This window comes from Copidosoma floridanum, unplaced genomic scaffold (genome assembly GCF_036245765.1).
Source record: "Copidosoma floridanum isolate Cflo_tuat_1 unplaced genomic scaffold, Cflo_Japanese_pri ptg000021l, whole genome shotgun sequence".
Taxonomy (NCBI): domain Eukaryota; kingdom Metazoa; phylum Arthropoda; class Insecta; order Hymenoptera; family Encyrtidae; genus Copidosoma; species Copidosoma floridanum.
The window spans coordinates 16,861,161-16,884,586 of NW_028321898.1; the positions used below are offsets into that span (position 1 = coordinate 16,861,161).

The 23,426-nt window shown below is 36.0% G+C and overlaps 1 protein-coding gene across 1 annotated transcript; it reads left to right on the forward strand.

Moving 5' to 3' along the window:
* Window positions 1-1,393: 1,393 nt before the first annotated feature.
* LOC149374153 (uncharacterized) lies at window positions 1,394-6,394 on the forward strand. The gene is made up of 6 exons (XM_089594756.1): window positions 1,394-1,538; window positions 2,443-2,954; window positions 3,081-3,254; window positions 3,375-3,973; window positions 4,030-4,469; window positions 6,153-6,394. Exons 1-6 carry the CDS (start codon window positions 1,394-1,396, stop codon window positions 6,392-6,394), a joined length of 2,112 nt encoding a protein of 703 aa, XP_089450882.1.
* Window positions 6,395-23,426: the final 17,032 nt, after the last annotated feature.

The following is a 23,426-nucleotide window of genomic DNA, read 5'->3' on the forward strand; positions in this document are numbered from 1 at the left end:
GACGAAATTCTAGATTGACTCAAAGGGAGGGAGTGTCAAGAAAGTGAGCTTTGAGCAATCAAAGTTCCCGTCTTGCTCACACATGCGCCGCCTTATGGATACATCGGGCACTACAGTCACTTGAGCTCTTCGTGGTCGTCTGGCGACAACTACTACTTCTCCGGCAGCCGACCGATACACTCTCTCTCTTCTTGATCGCCACTTTACCGCTGTTAAATTACTTTTACTGTATCAGCCTAAAGCTGACCTTGCTGTAATACGTTTTTTATAATACATTGTGAGATTAAATCTTTTGTCCCTTTTCCTTCGCGAGTGCCTACCGTCATCTCCGAGCCACCTACTCTGACAATAACTAATATTGCATTTGCTATGAGCGGGGCCTCGATACCTAAAACAATGTAAAAAAATTGTACAAGACTGATTTAAAAAACGAATTATTACTACAAAAAATTACACTTACTTTCCAGTGAGATAACAGTGATCTCGAACTTTTAGGTCATCCAAGCTGAAAGGTTGGTTACATATGTGACATAAAAATGCTTTGTCGTATTTGATTTGTTCTTCAAATCAATCATTTTGATAGGATTTTTATACAGTTCTTCCAGTTTCAGAGCGAGGAGATGAAGAGCTTGAACAAACCGTTGAGCAGGTGTTTCATCATTTTCTTCATATTGTCTGTAGCTTTTATATTCTGATTTACTATCATTATAACAACATTTGATAAAATATCCAATACTATATGCTTTGTGACATTGATAGGCATGGGCACTCTTAATAGGTTCTAGTAAACATTTAAAGTCTGCATATACCACGAAAGGTACACGGTTCTTATGTGTAAAATTTTTAAATTCAAGTATATGCTTATTATTGTTCCTGTTTGGTAATGTAATTTTACTCTTGTTTAAACTCTTACAATTAATTTCATGAGCTTCTAACTTTTGTTTTGACCAAAAATAGTGAAAGTAGCGATTACATATATTTACTGTATGTTGATGTTACGTTAACTGTTTGCGTACTAAGCGGGATAAATTTTTCATCCAAACATAGTGATATTTATACTGTACGTTAGAGTCATCATTATTATCTTTGTCGTAATCATCATCATCATCATCATCATCATCATCATCATCATCATCATAATCAATGTAGAAGCTTTCAATAAATAAAAGATTTACATGATTATCTATTTTGTTTACAGTCAAATGAATAGGAAAAACAGCATAAGTATTCCCCTTCTTTTTAAAAAAATATAAATAACTGAAACCTAGTTTTGATTTTCAAATTTTTTAATTTTCTTAGGGTTCATAGGAAACTCGATACGATCAAAATTTAATTTATTTTAATATTGGATATAGTTAGAGGCGAGATGGACACCGAAGCAATCCGGAAATAGATGAAGCTTCTCGGGGAACAGCTAGCCTACCTGAAGGGCCGCGAGCACGAGGATAACATCTTCGGTGGGGAGGAGGACGAGTTTTTCGCCAACGATTACGATAATGAGGACTCAGACGTCACCCCTGGAGATGGGGTCGGTAAAGGTCAGTACCCTAATTTTTTTTCTCTCCCTTTATAGGTAAGGATGTATGGTGTTGTTAATCAGGCGCCCCAGTGAGCGTTGTGGGCTTGCCAGGACGCAAGATACGCTCGTAGGACGTACGTTGCTTTGTTTCTGCCTTAGGGGCGCGAATGAGGTAGTTTCTTGCCTCGCGCACGCGCTCGTAGGACGTGATGCTTGGCTGTGCTTAGGGATATGGTATTTTCTCTCCCTTCGCACTTCCCATGCTCGCATGACGCTATTTTTGTCTCCATAAACCGGAATACCTACATGGCATGCGTACTTAGCTTTCTTCCCGTACGCTTCGCTCGTAAGACGTGATGCCACTTGCTGGGAGGAATGGTAGTAGGTCACGTGCCGCTTTATTCATATTATTTCTTTTCGGAGATATAGTATACAATTTTTGGTTTGCAGAGACAATACTCCATTTCCCTCGCACCTTTTGTGCTCATAGCCTCCTTGGAGGTACAGGCTACCTGCATCGCATGTATGCCAGACAAGAGCTTGTATTTGTTTTTCCCGCGCACACGCTCGTATGACGTGTTGGGCAATGCCGCGTGGCTTGGCGGCAGTTTTTTCTGTTTGCCATGCGCCGGGAATTTGCAATCAAGTTTGAAAATGTGACCTATATATATCGAGGCATGCTTAAGCTCGCAACTCAAGGGGAGAGGCAGCTTCTCTCGTCCTATGGCGCTCGTACGACGTACGTTTTTTCTCAACAGTCTAATATTTCTCATTGCACGCACTACATGGGCATCTCGTATGATTAGCCATCTCGTAAAGGCATGCTAGCAACGTTTAAGTATCTAACATCTGATCCCCCCTCTTTCCCCACTTCCCTCTCACGCTCCATATAATCTCCTAATAGTCGCTGCTCTCTGTTGCAGGAGACGGTGCTATAGAGCAGAAGGAAAATGAGCCGAGTCCTAAGAAAATCCTGTTAGACGACTCGATCTTGGAAATATTGGGCAAGGAACCTTTTGTCTCAAACATTTCCTCCACTCGCATCAACGCGTATGTTGGATCCAGATGGCGGTATATTTTTGAGAATGGACTAGACGAAGGGGTAAGGGAGAGCTTGATCGCGGACTATGGTAGTCCGCCAGATTTTCCCGTGTCGGCTGTCAACCCCGAAATTTTAGTCAAGCTGCAATCGCATGCGAAGACAAAGGACGCCTCGATGGTTAAGAGACAGAGGCTAGCGGCAGCGGCATTGAGTGCTGTAGGATCGGTGTTATCGGATTTTGTCGAAGAAAAGGAGGACATCGACGGATTGGCCTGCACTCAAAAATTGCATGATGCGGGCAGAATGCTGGCGGAGCTGATGAACAGCCAGGTTAAGCCGCGCAAGGCCTTTATACGAGCAGGTGTGGACAAAGATACGAGGGCCCTTCTGATGGTCTGCTTTTTGGTTCTAACCTCAGTGAAAAAGTCAAGAACGCGCAAACTATGGAGAGGGTCGCCAGAGCCCTCATGAAGCCAGCTGTACAGACCTCACGACGCGCGATAATTTAAACTCGAGCAGCCTGCAGGGAAAGCGTTTCGCCCCGCCTGCAGGTCGTCAACAGGGCTCATACCAGAACAGGTTCAAGTCGCACCTGAGTTTCCAATCCACTCCACGAAACCAGCAGTTCAACCAGAAGGCGCAGTATCAGGGCCGCGGCAGGAGATCGAATTACAATCAACAGAAATAGAGAATGTACGTAAGTCGGCGGGTCGCCTATGTAATTTTAGGGCAGAATGGGAGAATATCTCATCAGATCCTTTCATTCTAGAATGTATATCGGGGGTAAAGATTCGGTTGATTGATCCATTAAAGCAAGGTGCCCCACCGATTCCTCATTTTCCCTCGGTCAAGGAGGAGCAACAGGTGCAGAAGGCCATCGCCTCCTTCATTGATAAGGGAGCCATAGAGTCGTGCGCTAACTGGGGAAGGCACTTCATCTCCAGCTATTTCTTGGTCCCCAAACCAAACGGGTCTCATCGGTTTGTACTTGACCTTAAAAGGTTTGACAAATTTATAATGTCCCCCCACTTCAAGCTTGAAGATATTCGCACGGTTTGCACCCTGGTGTCTAAAGACTCGTTTATGTGCAAGATCGACCTAGAAGATGCCTACTTTTCGGTGGCTATACATGAACAGAGTCGGAAATTCTTAAGTTTTATTTGGAAAGGACAACTGTTTCACTTTACGTGCTTACCGTTCGGTCTTAGCACAGCCCCGTATATCTTCACAAAGCTATTAAAGCCGGTGGTGAGCCAGTTGAGAGAAGACGGTTATTTATCGGTTCTCTATTTAGATGATTTTCTCTGTATCGCCTTTAACGCGGGTAGATGCGCGGAGAACGCGAGGACCACGGTGTCGCTTTTGACCGAATTGGGCTTCCTAATGAATTGGGGAAAATGCCGCCTAGTCCCGTCTACGAGACGCACCTTTTTGGGTATGATCATTGATTCGTTCCATTACAAACTAGAGCTGCCGGAGGAGAAGAAAAAAAAGTAGCTAATCTCGTGAAGGCGCTGCTTTGGAGAAACTTGTGTAAAATTATGGAGCTCACCAAGGCGTTAGGAAACTTGATTGCGGCAGCACCAGCCGTGGAGTTTGGTTTCGTGCATACCAAAACTCTTGAAAGGGAAAAGACCTTGGCATTATTTAGGGGTAGTTTTAATTACGAAAAATCTATGCCTATCACGAGGGAAGTTTGTGCAGGCTTAGAGTGGTGGTTGCGCAACCTCCCGGCTGCTTCTAACACATTTGAGACCTTGGATTTTGCCATAACGTTGTTTACAGACGCCTCGGATACCGGGTGGGGCGCGACCGACGGCGTGCGTGAAGTATATGGCCACTGGGACGCGGAGCAAAGGCTATGGCACATTAACGTGGAGCCAAGCCTCTCCGCCGAGCCCAGCATGAGTGCCAAGCACTTTAACATTCTTATAATAACTTCCAAGTTATTCCTCTTTTATCAAGCAAATCTTATGTAGTAACTGGAGTTTAAGACGGTAATATGATTAATATATATGTTGCAACCAATTCAGTCTGTTTATTTCGCCTCGCATCTGCTCCTGACTCCGGCCCGTCTCCTGATCATGCCCAACGTACTCGCTAAAGATGTAACGCTGATAAAATAGCCCATTTAAAGCACTGATCGTCTTTTTTTGTTACATTCACGCAATCATTTTTTTTTTTTTTTTGTGTAATCTGGTAACTCTACAAAGGAACTGCCTCGCATGGGGTTGAGTTTGTTAATGTTTACAACCAAGTTTAAAATTGAGTGTAGAGACCAGCCAGATTCTTTATCTTAAAAATCATCTATACTTTTTTCAATTGACTGTCTTACGTTTACATCAAACCACTCATTTATGTCGGTAGACAGGTAAATCGTTTGAGATTTTGTATTAAAATATTTTAAATGTACATCCTCGACATTATTTTTAACTATTACATATTCTGCCGGCAACATGGTATTTACTTTTAATGCTGAGTGTTCCTCGAGAGATCTTTTAATTCGTTGAACAAATTTTCGTTCAGCATCTTTAAGAAACTTTTTTATATTTAGATGCTTAAAATTTACAATTAAAGCTGTAGTGATGCGAATTTTCAATGCACTATGGATGTTACTATGTCCAACCAGTATATCGTTTTCAACATTTGGAGCTGCAGTTGATACACCTTCACCTTGAACATTTGTGGCATGCGCATTTCTCCATGTTTTGACTTTCGTTGCGACTTCTTGAATACTGTCATGTACAAAATCTTCAGGTTCATTTTCAAATGCACTAACTGCTGTTTCCACTCCAAGTTCACTATCGGACACAAAAACTTTTGGTTCGATGCTAAATATTTTTTTTGCTTCGGCTATCTCTAAATAATCATAAAGGAGCTGTAAAACAGTTTTTGTTAAAACCACTGATGATTGAAACATTTGTTTTTCTGATGTTAAATTATTTCTCGAAGTAAAAATATTACTATCACTAATTGTCGTAAGACATGTGTTAATTAGTCTTTTAATATCAAACACGTCAACTTTGGTATTAATTATTTGTTGATACGATTGCCATATGCAATCATCCACATCTTTGAAATATTGAATCGAGGCCATGACTAATTTCCAACGGAAGTTCCCTAGTCAAACAACTGTGCAAAAATGAGCTGTTCTGGTGATTTATACTTCCTCAAGTAGTCTTTGAAAATTGTGGGGAGGGGAGGATAGCATGTGACATACTCTCAGTACGTCAGAAGTTAGTTTTGGCAATGTAAAAATTGAAAGTAAGGTAAAAGTGCCGACGCTGGAACGATTTTTTGTGAAATTTTGTTTGAAAATTTGACATAAAATCACATCTAATAGATAACAAGAACATTTAAATTGTTATATATATTTTGTGTTCCTATTTATCACACAATTTTTTTATAACACATGCAATGTCCCAATGGCGAAACGTACATGTTATTCTAATGGAGTCTATGCATTTCACTAACGGAACATCTGAAATTTGAGGTTATATTTTGAATTGTACGTATAATGAAACTGCTATTTTATACATTTTTTTTTTTTTTTTCTTTAATGTTATTCTTATTCATTTTTTGTTCAATTAGCTTCTACGCCGGAAGAAACGCAGGCACCAATACCATACATCGATCCAAAATCAGCGAGGAGTTTGACACCGGACATCATTGAAGTGACAGATCTGACATCACCAGTTCAAAGGACGATACCAGTGATTGACATACCAGAATTACCTATAGCTTATAAGTCCATAGCTGAGGTAGACCTTACTATCTCATCTGAAGTAAATAGGTCGATAGCAGCCGTCAACCTCGTGGGATCGTCAGTCTAACACAATATATCGCTAGAGACATTTTGCACAATGTCAACAGTTAAAAAAAGAAAGGTTTCTACAGAAGATAGTCCGACAGTTAAAAAAAGAAAGATTTCTACGGAAGATAGTCCGAAGAAGAGAGTTTGCCGTAGACTATCGTTTTCAGAATTCTAACTAAAAAAATGTAAATATGTACAAACTTAAATAAAATTGTAATTGTAATTGTAAGATTTCCATGATTTTTAAATAAATTTATCATAACAATATTCAAAATGACTACCCATTATTTTCCTTAACAGATCCCTAACGTGCATGAAAAAGAATAAGTATTGGGATCAATCAAGTTGTTTGTGGTATCAAAATAATGCAGCGCTCGCACATAAAAGAAGCTGCGCAAGAGAGAGCTCATAACTCCCACAAAACTCACGCGCCACGCGCAGAGAGAGAGAAGTACAAATGCAGCAAAGTGGAGGGAGGTGTGTCGTAGTCACCATGGCGGTTGCAGCACCAGGTGTGTTGGAGTCGCCCTTGTTTATCTACTATCTACTTGTAGTCCCAGATGACTTTCTGGTCGAAACAGAAGGCATTAGTGGCTGGGACACTTTTAAGTTATATAATGGCCTCTTAAGCGCCAAAGAAAATTATTTAGAATTGAAAGGCATCAGAATCTTGCTATTAAAATCAGAATATTTTAAAACCCTCGCCAAGTCGAAGAAAAAAATATTAGCGCACGTAAACGATACAAGCAGCCACGTACAAGTCGGCTGGGTCCCTTTGCAAAATGTAAAAGAGGGTATTCTATTTGGTAATTTTATAGAAGAAAATAAAAATTCCTGAGATATCTGCGAAAATTCTAAATATAACAAATAAACAAATTGACGTACGAATACCAGAGGCAGATGTTCTTGAATGTGAAATCAGATAAGGGGTGGAACCCATCACTAGGGACGACGCTGAAGATTTGAACGAAGCCATGATCAGACTTCTTGATACTAAAAACTCAGATGAAAATGTAGAAGATAATGAAGTTATAATGGAAAAAAGGGTAATAAGTTCTTTAAAATTAGAACACATTTGAAATCTTACAGAATACAATCTTTTCGTATTTGATCTGGACGGTGAGCCCCTAAAGGCTACAAACATACTTAAGCATAGAATAACGTCAACAGAGGAACCAATCGTTGCAAAAAGAGTAAGGTTTTCGAAGTAGAAATTTACGAGTAGGATGCTCATAAAACAGCGTATTCAGGCCCAAATGGACACTATCAATGTAAATAGATGCCGCTGGGATGCAAAGACTCCCTAAGCACATTTATGCGGGTGATAACGCTGGCGCTGGCTGGCTTACAAAAGCGTAAATGCATGACATCATGGCATTTGTAGAAAACTTGGAGCAATACGTAATAAGGTTCAAAAGGCTCTTAAAACGGTTATCCGACGCAAATCTCATAAAAGAGCCCAAAAAAATGTCAATTTCTTAGAAAAGAAGCAAAAGTACTTGGATGTATTGTAAGCAACGGCCAAATTAAAACGAATCCAGAAAAAATAGAGGTGGTAAGGAATTTCCCTAAGCCAACAAGTGCGAGGAAAATGAAATAATTCTTTGGGTTAGCGGGGTACTATCGATGCTTCATTAAAGGTTACGCAAAAACAGCACAACCACTCTCTAAATTAATAATAAAAACAGTTGGATTTAAATGGGAAGAGCCACAAGAAAAAGCGTTGACAACATTAAAAGACACTATGCAACAAGCCAGTATATACAGCTCCAGATATTAATCAACCCTTTATTGTAACAACCGACGCATTGGATTACGCAATAGGCGTGATTCTTAGCCAAGGAGACATATGGAAAGATCGTTCTTGCGAATATGTGTCAAGATGCTTGAAAGGCAGCGAGCTACGCTAAACTACATACGATAAAGAGCTGTTAGCAATAGTGTTTGCAAAAGAATGATTCTGGCCATATCTTTTTGGACGATAATTTACCGTAGTTACAGACCATAAGCCTCTAAAACATTACCACACATCGAAAAAGAGTGATATACGGTTTAACAGACTGAAAGTGAAACTATAAGGCTACGAATTCAATATAATATACCAGCCAGGCAACTTAAATAAAACGCCAGATGCACTTTCCCAAAATTTAATACTTAAGGCAAAGCGAACCCTGAAAGACCACGCTAGAATCTGTGTCAGCTGACAGACGAATAAGAGAATAAAGGACTGGCCGATAACCACGGATTTCCAACGCGTTTATTCAAAATACGTAGAACTCTTAGGTACTGGAACAACCTTAGTAGTAGCTTCTACCGGTGATATCAAGAAAGATGGGAGAGGCCCAGGGCTGCCTGTCAGCAATTACATTGGGTTGTCTCTCACTAAGACCTATGCCACCGAGGTAACTCTCACTTACCAACACTGGTCCTCCAAGAGTTCAGTGGCAAGCCAAACGGAACTTGGACCACCATCTTGGCGTGGAGATCGAGGAACCAAGATTGATACTAGTACAGTTACGCGTGCCAAGACAAGCAGCTAGACCGACATCGCAGGTTTACTGGGTTGGGAAAAGTCCGTGAAAAAATCTGCTAAAGGAAAAGCTGCCGACACCAGACAGATTGCCCAGGCTCGTCTTCGTGACGACCATATAATCCGGAAACCTACGAGACCGGCCAAGCTTCCTCCGAAGCCCCGAATCATCTTGGACATAACAATCCCATCAGGGTCGAGTTCATCAAACTAATCTCGGACCCCGTTGCTAAGAAGGAAGGGTAACACCATCCAGTCACTCACCAGCGAGCTGGACCTATTTACGACCAACGAGTACTAACTATACCGGACGAAGCGGGACATGACGCCTTTCCCGAGGATTCACCCAGCAGCCAGACTAAGGAATCCTTCTCTGTCTACCTTGCATAGCTGACTCTGTCAACAAATACTACGGACGAAAAATTATTCTTCGCTGAACAAACACATTTCAGTGTTTTGGAGGGAGGTCCTGACTACAAAAAGCCACTATCCATAACCTCCTCTCTCTCTAGTGGTTTGGAAGGGCGACCTTCTAACATAATGTTAATGAAACAGTCACAATCACAATCAAGTAAACTCAAATATACTAGCTGAAAACCTGTTCAATAAAAAATATTTTTCAATGGTATAAACGAATGAAGTAGATCTTTAGACATTCAAATTTCTTTACCTCCAAATAGGTATGCCATGGAATATCTGTGATATCCGGTAAGTTATAAATTGACACTTCTTGGATCAAGATTTCAATCGATAAATCCCTCTTATCTTGTATTTCTTAGGTAATAGATGTATTTGTAAAGATCGCAATCGTATTTAATGATGTTGTAGAATTAATTAATGTTTTGTTGTCACATTCGTTCTTATCCTCATAAATATGAGAAACGTTTCGAAACTTGACGGTTAGTCCAGTTTTTAATGCCAGATCTTGAATTATTGAAGAATGGTAAGCATTCTAGAAACAATGTCATAGAATATAAACTAACATTTTGTATGCAATAAAAATTATATTAAAATATAAGTAAATTTGTTATCTAACAAATTCATTACCTTTTCTTTCATTGTGACCGAGGTACCAGTTAGATTTTTTTATCGTTCAGATGAAATTGAATTCTCTTTGATACTTTATCCATTCTTTTTTCTCCATTCAAGGAATTTTTGAACTTGTATTTCGTTTTCAGATAGAACGGCGTACCACTCCCTTTTTTCTTTATAATTTCCACATTTTTTTAACACTTTATTTGCTAAGTTTAAGTGAAGATAGTTTTTTATAGAATTTCGGCAAATATAATAAATATTTTCAGTAATAGAGCTGGTTGAAATAGTAACAGCCACGCATGGAGTAAATGAATCATGATCTCTCGTAAAGTTCGTAAACTTTTTAAAATCGTTATCAGTATTAAAAATTATCACAAATAGCGTCTTTTTGAATAATTTTTTATCTTTGGATATTTTGTAGGAAGATCAGATATGGTAACTGCTACCGAGTAAATCATCTTGCGAGAAAGTTCTTGGTCAATTTTTACTACGGAATATATTTCTGTGGCTTTAAGAGAAAAATTATTAATTTCAAGTATTTATCTTTTTAATAAGTGCTTTACTTTTGCTCACCTTCGTTGCCCCTGTATATAATTATTATACTGGTAGTTCCATAAAACTTTTGAACTTACGTCATTAATGGGACGTGATTTTCCATAATATTGGTTGAATCACACAGTATGAATGGAATAACGGCTCATATCACCACGAAACAGGGCAACTTTATCATTTTTGGCTGAAAATAAATTTTAAGAATATGAATGTTTGCTTAAACAATAAGATAGATGATTATTACGGTTATACTTTAAACGACTTAGTGGAAACGTAGCTATTTTATAATTATTAGAATATATTCTCACAATTTTTCTAGAATATATTTGTGCAATAGCACTATTTTTTTATGGTCTGACACTAATAAGATTTAAAAATCATCATAGACAAATGTTATTTTCTTGTTTTAAATGTGTGTCACGCTATTGCTTATTTATTTCAATCAAATCTTTTCTCTGTATCTCAGTCGAAAATACGTAATTTCCGCATTGAAATTGATGCTGAAACCAAAACATTTGTGCATTGGTAGTAATTTGTTAAGATTCTAGTATTTGCTTGAGAGGAATGTTGCACTCCAATCTCTGAAATTACGGAAGAAACGTCGACTTTCGACAAGGATACATTAAAAAATTAAAAATACACCATGTGCAGAAGTAAAGAATAGTCAGATTTCGTGTTTGTAACCGTCGACTTCGCCTTGGGTGACAATACACACTACATTCGGATCATTCTTTACTTTACCACCTGAAGTATTTAAATCGCTATTCCGATGGATTTACAAACGTATTTTTAACCGGATATAAAGAAAAATAGAATACACTACGTGGACCAAGAGCTGTGAGGACCGAGGATGGTTGTAAAAAAAATACTAGGCGATACACTTACAAGAATTGAGAATCCTCATGATTTGTGGATATGTAAAGTATTTATGTGATATATTATTCTAGTGAGGAGTTTTGTTGCTATATTTAAGAATTATTATTTGGTCAACGCCATAGGTATACCCACCGCAACCTAGACTAATGAATAGAAAATGACAAGATGTCACAGGTTGCTATTTATGGCAAGATTAAAATTGATATGTTACCCAAAAATTGATCTTCAAAAAAATTGACAACTCACACAAAAGAATACCTGCCGCAACTTTGAAAATCGTTTATTAACAATAATTTTTACTCAGAAACTTAAGTTGCGTCAATTTCAAAATTTAATAAAGCGGATAAATGATTTTTTCGCACCACTTATCTAAGGCTTATCTTCTCTGTAAATGCCTTATGAAGGTCATTTTTCCCCCTTTACATCTAAAAATTGCTGTAACTTAGGTTTCTCATTCAAATAATGGTAAAAAAATGATTGGCACAGTTGTGGCATGTATTGTTTTTGCTTGAAGGTCCATTTTTATGGAGGTTTACTTTTGGGTAGAATATAAATATCAATCTTGCCGCAAACAGCATTTTTTGCAACAACTTTTCATGTTCAAAACATTGGTCAAAGTTTCGGCTGGTACGTAGTATTGATTACATGGCACTTCTTAAATATACATGCCAACAAAACTGTTCACCAAAAACGAAATAAGTGAGGGTGCGTTTACATGGCGTCTTCTGTTTTTCAGAAACATGTTGTAAAACTTTCAGATTCGCGTCTTACGTGTATTGGGATTTGAAAAGGTCACGTAACTCTCGCGGTATATATAGTCCCTTGGGGTAAAAATAACACAGGCCTTATAGGTGCAATTCTATTTTTATTTTTTTTTACACGCTCAACGATTGTAATACCATAAAATCCTTTCAATAACATATTTTTAAGGAGATGACAATACCTTAGCTATTTTTTCCCAACTCAATTAGTCTTTTTCAGCTTAAAACTTTCCTTTGAAAGTGCGAAAACGCACATTTTACCTGTACAAAGTTTTCCCGTTCTGGACTATACATAGGGAAACAAGCAGGATTTTGGTAAGGTTAAATGTGCGTTTTCGCACTTTCAAAGGAAAGTTTTAAGCTGCAAAAGACTAATTGAGTTTGGAAAAAATAGCTAAGATGTTGTCATCTCCTTAAAAATATATTATTGAAAGGATTTTATGGTATTACAATCGTTAAACGTATAAAAAAAATAAAAATAGAATTACACCCATAAGGTCTGTGTTATTTTTCCCCAAGTGATCATATATACACCGCGAGAGTCACGTGACCGTTTGGAATCCCAATACGTTGCATCGCCTTAAAACTGTCAGACATTCCGCGCAATTTTTAACTGATAAAGCAAGTGAAACGTATAAATGTTCAGCCAATTGTTGTTCAGTAGATGATACTATGAATAAACTGATAATTAGAAAAAATTAATGGCATCCTTTACAAAAGGGATGGTAAATATTTATAACCTATAAATAAAATATCATTTGACTCTCTAATGAGACAAAAATGATATTTACGTTATATATTTTAATTTTCAGAATAATATTACATGTAAAGATATTGTGGAGATTATGTGGTCACAAATAATTTTTTGCAGCATGAATGTTTTGACTCATTGAGTCCTCAAAGTTACAATATTTATGCTGACGATGAAAATTGAGTTATTGCAAGCACGTGTATAATTAACTAGCATTTAAGCAATGTTCATCAATGTCAGACACAGTATTTAAAATTTTACCTGGAAATTGTCATTTGTACAACAGTTATGTTTACATCCAGTTTTTCATGATACAATTATGATTGCTTAAATGCTAATAAATTGTACATTTATACTTGCAAAAGCTCGATTTTCATCGTAAACATAAATATTATAACTTTGAGGATTCAACGTCTCATAACATTCATGCTGCAAAAAATTATTTGTGACCACATAATCTCCACAATACCTTTACACGTAATTTTATTCCGAAAATTAAAATATATTACGTAAACATCATTTTTGTCTCATTAGAGAGTCAAATAATACTTTATTTGTAAGTTATAAATGTTTACCATCTCGTTCGTAAAGGACGCCATTAATCTTCTCTAATTATCAGTTTATTAATAGTATCACCAACAATTGACTGAACACTTTTATAGATTTCTGTTAAAAGTACAAAGTAAACAGAAAGCTTTGCTTCATCAGTTAGAAATCGCGCGGGATGTCTGACAGTTTTAAGACAATGCAACTTATACACGTAAGACACGTATCTGAAAGTTTTAAGACATGGTTCTGAAAAAAATAAGACGCCATGTAAACGCACCCTAACAAAAAAAAATATGTGTGGGTCTCAGGACCCCCGGCAGAAGTGAAACTTCCAACTAGTGATTTATTGATCTCGGTGTTATGGAAATCGTCTAGCGTTAAGTACATTTTTAATAAATTTTATGATTTAAATATAGAATATAGTAAAAAAACAACATTTTAAATTAATTATAGTGCTACGCTTTGAGTCACTACCAATGAGAATTGACAACAATTTGGAGTCAAAGGTTACCTATAATACACTTAAGGTGGCTCCAGCGCCTAGTGCCGTATCAAAATGGGGAGACTAAAAATTAATCATTATTTTCTTTAAAATATGGTATAAAATTATCGTAGAGACTGTTGTAAGCCATATTCTACATTTTATCTGTTACTTTAGTGAGTTAATATAAAAAAACAAAAAAGTTTTATGGTGCCCTAATTGATGAACTGTTACGGTACGCTCCTAAGTTCAAGAGTAGTTATACCTATATATATGTACTCTGCAGAATGCAGACAGCTGAGAGCTGACTTGCACTCGCAACTGTATACTTAGTCTCCGATTATTTAAAGATTTTGTTCGATAACAAGACACTTTTCTCATGTCATCGAAAACTACGTAATAAAATATACAAGATAGTATATTTTTTACACCTTACGGGTTATTTGTATAAGAGCAGCAGTAGGTTGTATATAGCGTAAGCTTGCATTTCCTATCTAACCCGTCTTAAAACTACGATTTTGTAAGCATGATTTCTTACAATTTTCATCGTCAACCTTAATTTTTTTTTATACGAATAGAAAGATGGGAATTCAAAGAATATAATTCAATTTTATTAACCTCGGTTGGGTTATTTATAATTGTAAAATTGAGGCCACTGGAGCCACCTTACGGTATTTCTTAAAATCACAATTTTAATATTTTATTTTGAATTCATATTTTATTTATACTTATTATATGCAATCAAATTATTAATGACGATACCTATGCTCTTATCAGCCATTCCCGAACTTACGTATTTTTACGTTCATAGAGATATTTTTAAATAAAAATTAAATTTAAAAAATACTTTGAAAGTTCACTACAACGTATATATTTTTCTATGAGCTGCTTTGAATTGTTTTATTTTTATAGTTTTTCACTATTATGTTTTTTTAATTGTATTCCCATTTATTACAAGTATACTTTATTTACGTTGACAAGAGCTATGCTTTAACCGAATATTTTCAAACTCTCTTGTATTAGATGTTTTTACGTTCGCATTTTTAGTTCCAAAAATTTAATTCAAAACCCCTTGTAAATACCATAATTTTAAAGTTACTGCTTTCTTAACGAATAAACCAGTGGTTAGTGGGTGCTTGGGTACCCAAGTAAGGAGTTGTACTTTTGTAAGATATAATATATGAATAGAAATATATACCTTCTATGAAACGATATTTCAAATAACCCACTGCGACGTATGAAAGGTGATGGTGCAGTCACTGTTTGAATAAGGGTATTCGGTTATTGGGTGTGGTTTCAATAAATATTTTAGTATTTAAAAAATGAAAAGTTGTAAAAAATATGTAATGTACATAAAAAAAGTTTAAGTCAAAACCGTGGCACGACGTGCCACCACAAGACTGCACTTTCATCAAATCTTCCGATGATTTTAAAACAATTTCCTACCCAATACGCTGATTACATCTCTAAGGTCAAGCTTTATGTGATAGATGCATTACATCTCACACACTGAGGGTGAGAAAAAACATCCTGTACCGCTTTATCTTTAATAGAGTAGCATTACACGCCAGCGAAGGTCCCTTCAAGACGTTTATCACACATAGGTATTTTTGATAGTTATTGTTGGAACATTCAACGTATATTTGTTTTAGCATAAAAAATATTCACAAAAATTGCAGATCGATTAACTCTACTGCTTTTTATACGTTTAATTTTAAAAAATTTCAATTTAATATGTAACTTTATGAAAGAATCACATAAAATTGTATTTATAAGGATATGATCTGTACAAATTCCCAAATTGTTGTATACCATAGATAACTATAATTACATTTTTAAAAGGACCAACAAGATGTTTTTTTAATATAATAAGAAACAAAGGGTCCTGTGCGCATAAAAGCCTATGTGTAGGTACATCCATGTAAGCAAAGTATACTTTATGATTACCAGCGTTGGTGCATACTTGCGCTTGCTCCTCTCAACTTTTCCCCCACTAACAGTGATAACTACCTTTAAGTCAAAAAATTACCATAGTCACGAAAGAAAAAAATCTTATGGAATTAAACAAAGTAAAAGTCAATTAACGTATTGAAAGAATCTTGTATGAATAAACCATTAAAAAAGAAAAAAGATGAAAAAAATTGAAAATTGATTAAAATTATTTTGAAAATTTCGAAAAAAAACATGAAAAAATTTTATGAATACATATATATAAATTTGTTATAAAATTACCAAATTAATAAAAATTACGTAAATATTCATTGACATAAAAAAAGTAGGTCCTAAAAGATATTGTTTACTCTGTTTTGGAAAAAAGTATCTAATTATTTGGAAGAAAGTATCTGGTTGTATAAAAAAATTATACAATTAAATAATTTATAATTTATTAATTGATATGATCTATAATCATACTAAATGTATCAATAAATAGTACATGAATATTTAAATTAAAAATAAGTAATGAACCACATTATAAAAATCGAAAAGAAATCCCTCCCAATCGGGACCGCTCGTAACGGGTTCTATCCATATAAGCGATGTATCGCAAAATTGCATTAATCTATCGATAATTCATAGAATTCACATGCACATAACAGTTTTTGAGATTTTGGGTGAAATATTCGATAAGTTAATACGATTTTACGATATATCGCTTATATGAATAGTGCCCCAGGTAACAGGTGTCTAATTGCGTGCTTCGATATACGCAATACGGTTCGAGATTTACCGTAACACCATGACGAAAACGTAACAGAAAGTTAACTTTTTTTTTAGGAAAATTAGTTGTAGAATAAAGAATTAAAATCCAATAAAAATAAAAATGTACTTTACGACACGCCATGCGCAAGGACCTCGATGATGAGCCACATTGTATGGCTCATAATCTCGCGCACGATGTGTCGAAAAGTTGTATAAGTACACTACACGTGCGTAAATCGCCTTCCTCGCGCACTAGTATCGTAATGTACTATTGTGTACTTATGTGCTGTGTAGGTATGGTGTAGTGTGTAAGGTGGATGGGTCGATGGGGCGAGGTGAAGAGAAAGGAGAGCATAGTGGGTCAAAGGGAGAATTAAAATGCGATATTCACTTTCGTTACACATTTTCTCTAGGTACTTAAGGGGGCTCCTACGACTACTGCTGAGGTCAAAGACTATTAAAAAGTAAAGTTTTGTTTTTTAATAAACAAATGTGTCTGAAAATCATTAGGATATTTTTAATAACGTATGAAGTGGGAAAAATGATATTTATGTGTATAGTTTAACTTTGTACGAGAAATTAATTATTGTTTTGACCAGTCTAGTGCATACGAGGGTACACCACTTGTGTTGGTGTAGTATAGCGATATAATATATAGGTATTTGGTATATAATATATATATATGTCGTGTTTGCATGCCTTTCTGCTATTACTCTACCTCTATAGTGTTTAGTATCTGTATGTCATTAACATCATTTAATTGATAAGCAATGGATGGCGGCCCTTCTAATCCACCTAAAAAAAAGAATACCACGCACATAGAGTCTCAAGAGGATGGAGGAAAGGCAAGTTCATGAAAAAAAGTATGTAACAAAATATGAGAAAAAAAAGGCACTCAAGAGGTTATACCAGGTATGTTTGTAAAGTTAATTCTTGGATGAAATATGAAATGGAGACGTATTAAGTGATGTTAATTGTAAATACAATTATTCGATAAAAATAATGCTAGGTACATACAAACTTCAAGCTATACGAATCTCGACTTTTGGAAAACTCGCGCGATTAGGTGAACAAGTACGTCTGCTACCCACGTGACCTCCTGACCTCCCGGACACTATTTATTTATTTCCATCACAAATATCTCGCTAAAATGGACCTTTATCCACAATTTTTAATACAGCACATTACAGAGAAAGACTTCATCTACAAAGCGTATATATTCAGTCTGCAGGGACATTTAATTTAGGTTTATTATAAACGGATACAAATTGTTTTTCACGCTGCCCCATAGGAACACGTGTTAATAGAGTTACAACTTTGAGCTCGGATTTCTCAAAATTTTGACCCATTCGAAATATAATTTAGACCACCATTAAATTCAGTAGACTTTTATTTACAAGAAATAATATATCTCTGTTTGGGGACTTTCGTGAAGAAGCCCCCTTAAGAAGTGTAACTTTAAAAAAAAAAGGAATAAAGAAAAAAAAAGTAAAAATTATGAGGGTACTTACTTTTTGAAATTTTAGAACTTATGAGCAATGTAGACACGTAGCACGTAGTTCATGTGCTCTTACTACGGAAAAAGAGTCTACGTGCATGCACATACACACATATGCATGTTCCGGCTTTCTGATTATTTTATTTTATTATTTTCTGAACATATTTCTAGTGTACATACTTATAGGTCAGTACATTATCATACAAAAAATATAGGTTTCTATACACACGCACTTACTCTTTCTCTACGTGAGTAAAAAAGAAGGTGACTCAGCTCCAATGACTCTGGCCGCCAGAGTCTGGCGCTCAAAAGTAACAGCACTTTTTGGACCATTAAGTATAGCCAGGCACGCACGATAGAGCAGCAGTTCCTTAACAAATTTCAGAGCTTTTACCGGGCACTTTAACGCGTTCTAGAGCCTCTAACGGTCAGTGTTTAAGGTAAAATGTAGAACATCGGCATCGGAATAGTTGACATCTGCAATACTGCATTATCGGCTAAAAAACGTTACCATTTTTCAAGCGAACGATATCTACTTTCGTCGATTAAAACTATTAAAATTTAAATGATAGCGACAAGTAAAAGTTGAGCTTAAATAAACTTATTTACTTTTACAATTGTAAGTTTTTCGAGCCCAAGTGCTTCGAACGCTGAGAAGTATATATTTATGTCATAAATCGGAGTAACCGTGCGGTTGTCTTTTCGTTATAATATTTTATAAGATTGAAATTTTATAACGGAATCAAAATAATAATTTTCTCTTCTAAAATTTATTACAAACTTTTTTATGAAAATTATTACTTTCACGCTCAGAAAATAAATGTGTAAGAATTGTATGGTTTTAAAAATGTTTTAAAGCTAACTAAGTAAATTGTTTATTCAAATTGCAACAAGAATGGACAAACTAAATACATGAAATAAAAAAATAGGAGTCTTAAAATTTTTTTTAGAATTAGGCAACAAAACGTAAGCAGAAACAATTAATCATTAGTTTTTAGTGACTGAAGCTTGAAAGTATAGAAAATGAAGTCAAAAGTATAATAGATTGTAAATCAGCTATCCGTTTAATTTTATGACTTTTTTTAACCGTCTTTCCTTCTGGTTTCACTATTTGGTCATCAACACAACCATCCACATTATCAGGAGCATAACGCAAACTTTACTAATTTTCTCTAATCTCTTTTTTTCCATTCCATAATTTCTATTTGCTCGCTTTGGTGTAAAAAACGTTCGAGTTGTCAAATAAATTATTATTTTATTTATCAACGACATGAAATGCTTTTCACAGCCAACGTATATCATAGAACCAAGATTCTCTGGAGCTTTAGCAATAATAAAAATTGTTTCGGAGTTAATTGCACCCGTATTGATGACTTCTAGCACTGCAAGCTTGAGCTAGTTGATCAATGAAAATAATTAAATGGATGGTTTGACTATGTACCCTTTAGACCTTATCTCAATTAGTCTGTAGGGCTCCGTGATTTTTTAAGACTCATGTAATGAAAGAGAATGTGCAATCTGTACAAATGTAATGAGTTTTATTTCCGTTGACGTTTGCAAACCTTGTGCTTTTTTAAGCTATAAATCGACTAACATAAAAAAGAACGTAATCCAACGTCGAACATTCGAAGTAATCATGTTCTTGTAAAATAATGGCCGCGTCATTAGTGCGCTCGGCGAGTAAACTCGGCGTTTCCAAAGTTTCCAAAATAGTATCAATTTGAGCGTTCCACGGATGCAATTTATCATTATTATTCTTGGCATCTTTGATATATTAACGAGAAGATCTAATAAAAAAGGTGCTACTTACATTTGATCCCAGAGGAGGTTTAATCAACATGCATGCTTAAACTGAAAACAACGTATTATAGTTTATATGGCAGAAAATACAGTTTTGAACCCATGGGCACACTTTGGTCCCACGAATTACTTTGTGCTTGGTGCCATAAGTGTCTTTCGGTGGCAACGGACCTAATGGCCCTGCGTACTATGACTCAAGTTCTAAAGTATACCCATCGGCGAAAAATTGTATTTCGCGCCGTCAGGTAATAAAAGAACCGTCGTTTGCACCGCGGACACAAACATACAGAAAACGTGACCTACCATTGTGCTATTTGTCCTTTAAGCCCATGGTACGTCATTCACTATTTTTCAGAAAGTATACAATAGTTCTAATTTTCATGTGTACAACAACTTTAAACTTTAAACTAAATTTTTGCTATTAAACAATGGAGCGGGCCATTTGGTCCGTAAAAGAGATATGTTACCTATTGATGGTATTCCAAAAGACAAGGCGCACGGGCGCACGCGGGCGCACACTTTTGGAGCATTCAAAAGCTAAAATTTCGTGCGCCTGAACTGCTCTAACTAATAAGAGGATACACATTGTGAAGGGAGCTTTATAAAACCAATACACACACACATATATATATGTATATGTATGTATTATGTATATGTATTAGGTGTCGTACATAAATAGGTTAGACTTGTGAAGTTGGCGTCTGTAAATATTAAATATTAATATTTTGCACCCATTCAGGGCTTAAACGATTTCTCCTTACTTGCGGATTTATCCTCCACTTGAATTTTTATTTGCGGATCAATAGTTTGCGAGATATTTGCAAAATAAAAAGTAGAAAATGGGCGCGGCGCTGAAGTATAAAAAACTTTGTTTTAAGTGCTAAATTGGGTTAAAATCCAATTCTACCTGTACGATTCGATTCCTCCTTATTTGCGGATTACGGAGGTATATAAGCTAATGTAATTAAATGTCACAAAGTTTGTAAATGATGAATTTAATTATTAAGTGAGAGAATCTAGTAACTTTTGTCTAGTGACTTTTGGTCCAGTGCTCCGTTCCTGTTGTTCGGTACATGTCGTTTACTCCTTAGAGTGGGTTCTACAAAATATTTATCAGAATAGAAACCTTTAGTAGGTATTAATCTATTAATTATCAGTTATAAGTTATTCAGCCTTCGGGTCAATACACACACACATACATTACATACTTCAAGCTAAAGGAAAAATTTATTTGTCGATAGGTACAGATTTTTCATCTTAAGAATCTAATATTTGGAATCTATTGTGGCAAATACTTTGGACTGATATTTATTCATTATGCGCGAAATTTTAACATTTGTTGTTATTCAAGAAACAAATAACAACACAACTAAAAAGTAGCAGTACAGCTATAATCATCCCAAGACAATCCACAGCTAAGCACACAAGTAATAATTTTGTTTGGACAAGTTTTAGAAAACGGCTCAAGCATTCAAATTTCGCGCGTAAATGATCAATCAGGCAAATTGAAGATCAAGTTACCGACCAGTGGAAACGGATGAAAGTGACACAGGCTGTGTTCGCCTAAGGCTTTGTTTGTTATTAAATTTTTTAAGGTCACGTGATCATTTATCATAAGTGCGAGGGAGACAGCATGATATCAACGTCTCACTCGCACTTATCATAAATGATCACGTGACCTTAACATACTACAAACGGAAACGGAGCCTATGCAAACACAGCCCCAGTAATAAATTAACAAATACTTAATTTTAAAAAATGTTTATTAAATGGGATTACACTAGATTGCATAGTCATCAAAAAATGTGTGTGTGTATGTGTGTATTGACCCAGAAGCTGAATAACCTATAACTGATAATTAATAGATTAATACCTACTAAAGTTTTCTATTCCGATAAATATTTTGTAGAACCCGCTGTAAGGAGTAAACGACATGTACCGAACAACAGGAACGGAGCACTGGACCAAAAGTCACTAGACAAAAGTTACTAGATTCTCTCACTTAATAATTAAATTCATCATTTACAAACTTTGTGACATTTAATTACATTAGTTTATATACCTCCGTAATCCGCAAATAAGGAGGAATCGAATCGTACAGGTAGAATTGGATTTTAACCCAATTTAGCACTTAAAACAAAGTTTTTTATACTTCAGCGCCGCGCCCATTTTCTACTTTTTATTTTGCAAATATCTTGCAAACTATTAATCCGCAAATAAAAATTCAAGTGGAGGATAAATCCGCAAGTAAGGAGAAATCGTTTAAGCCCTGAATGGGTGCAAAATATTAATATTTAATATTTACGGGCGCCAACTTCACAAGTCTAAATAGGTTATTTAAATAAAATTAAAGTTTTTTGTTTACAAAGGATTCTTCACATTACCAATATCAGACTCATCACACGAGTCACCTAAAATCTACTCAGCTGATAACAAATCTGCACTTTAGACGCGCGCCTGGCCGCCTGCGATTTTTAGCTTTTGGAACGCTCCAAAAGCATTAAGCATCAAAGCATGAAAGCATTTAAGCATCGATCCAGGCGCACGCGCGCCCTGCCTTTTTGACAGTTTTGGACAGTTTTGGAAAACTCTCATTACAAGCAATGTTTTTTCTCAGATTAAGAACTAGACCCGTAAATATGTGGCGCTATCCCCGGACCGAAGTTCAAAATGAACGTCCAGGCGTAAATAACAGCTCATCCCTCATCCCCACTGTTGGGTGGGGCGGATATAATTTTGCATTTTTGTCACTAGGACCTATATATAGCTACAGATCCTAGTGAAAAAAATGCATAGCTGAATAGGAGAAGGGATGAAGCCAGTGGTTCAACCCGAATGCGACTGGCAAACTTGCGGAAAATTCAAATTGGCTATATGGAGCAAGACGCAAATCATCCAGATAACTTGACACAATTTCATGCACAATAACTTAATAAATTAATCCCAAGCTATTTAACCCAATAACCCAACGGGCCAATAAGCAGCCTTATGAATTTGAATGAATAATGAAATTTATTAATTAACAACGCAAGTGCCAATCCCTAACAACCCGGGGCACTTACTGAACGCTTTAATTATTAATAAAATAAAATAATAACGCAAGCGACTATCCCCACACAACCCGAGGTGCTTACTGGTCGCTTACTTAATTTACTATAATTAAAATAATAACGCAAGCGCGAATCACCGCACAGCCCGGGGTGCTTACTGGCTGCTTTAATTATTGATACAATAAATATAATAACGCAAGTGCCAATCACAGCACAACCGGGGGCGGTCACTAGATGCTTTAATTATTGATAAAATAAAATAATAACGCAAGCACATATCCCCATGCATATCGGGGTGCTTATTGATCGCTTTGATTATTTACAATAAATAGAATAATGCAAGCGCTAATCTGCACATGACCCGGGAGGCTTGCATTATTCTATTGATTTTAAATGATTTAAGTGACCAGTAACCGCCCCTGGTTGTGCGGTGATTGGCACTTGCGTTATTATATTTATTGTATCAAT

Excerpts from the sequence above, each read along its gene's own strand:
- LOC149374153 (XM_089594756.1), top strand. The coding sequence starts at position 1,394 with ATGAAGCTTCTCGGGGAACAGCTAGCCTACCTGAAGGGCCGCGAGCAC. Across the intron at positions 1,539-2,442 it reads TGGAGATGGGGTCGGTAAAG|GAGACGGTGCTATAGAGCAG; the intron begins GTCAGTACCCTA and ends TCTCTGTTGCAG. Across the intron at positions 3,255-3,374 it reads AATCAACAGAAATAGAGAAT|CAAGGTGCCCCACCGATTCC; the intron begins GTACGTAAGTCG and ends GATCCATTAAAG.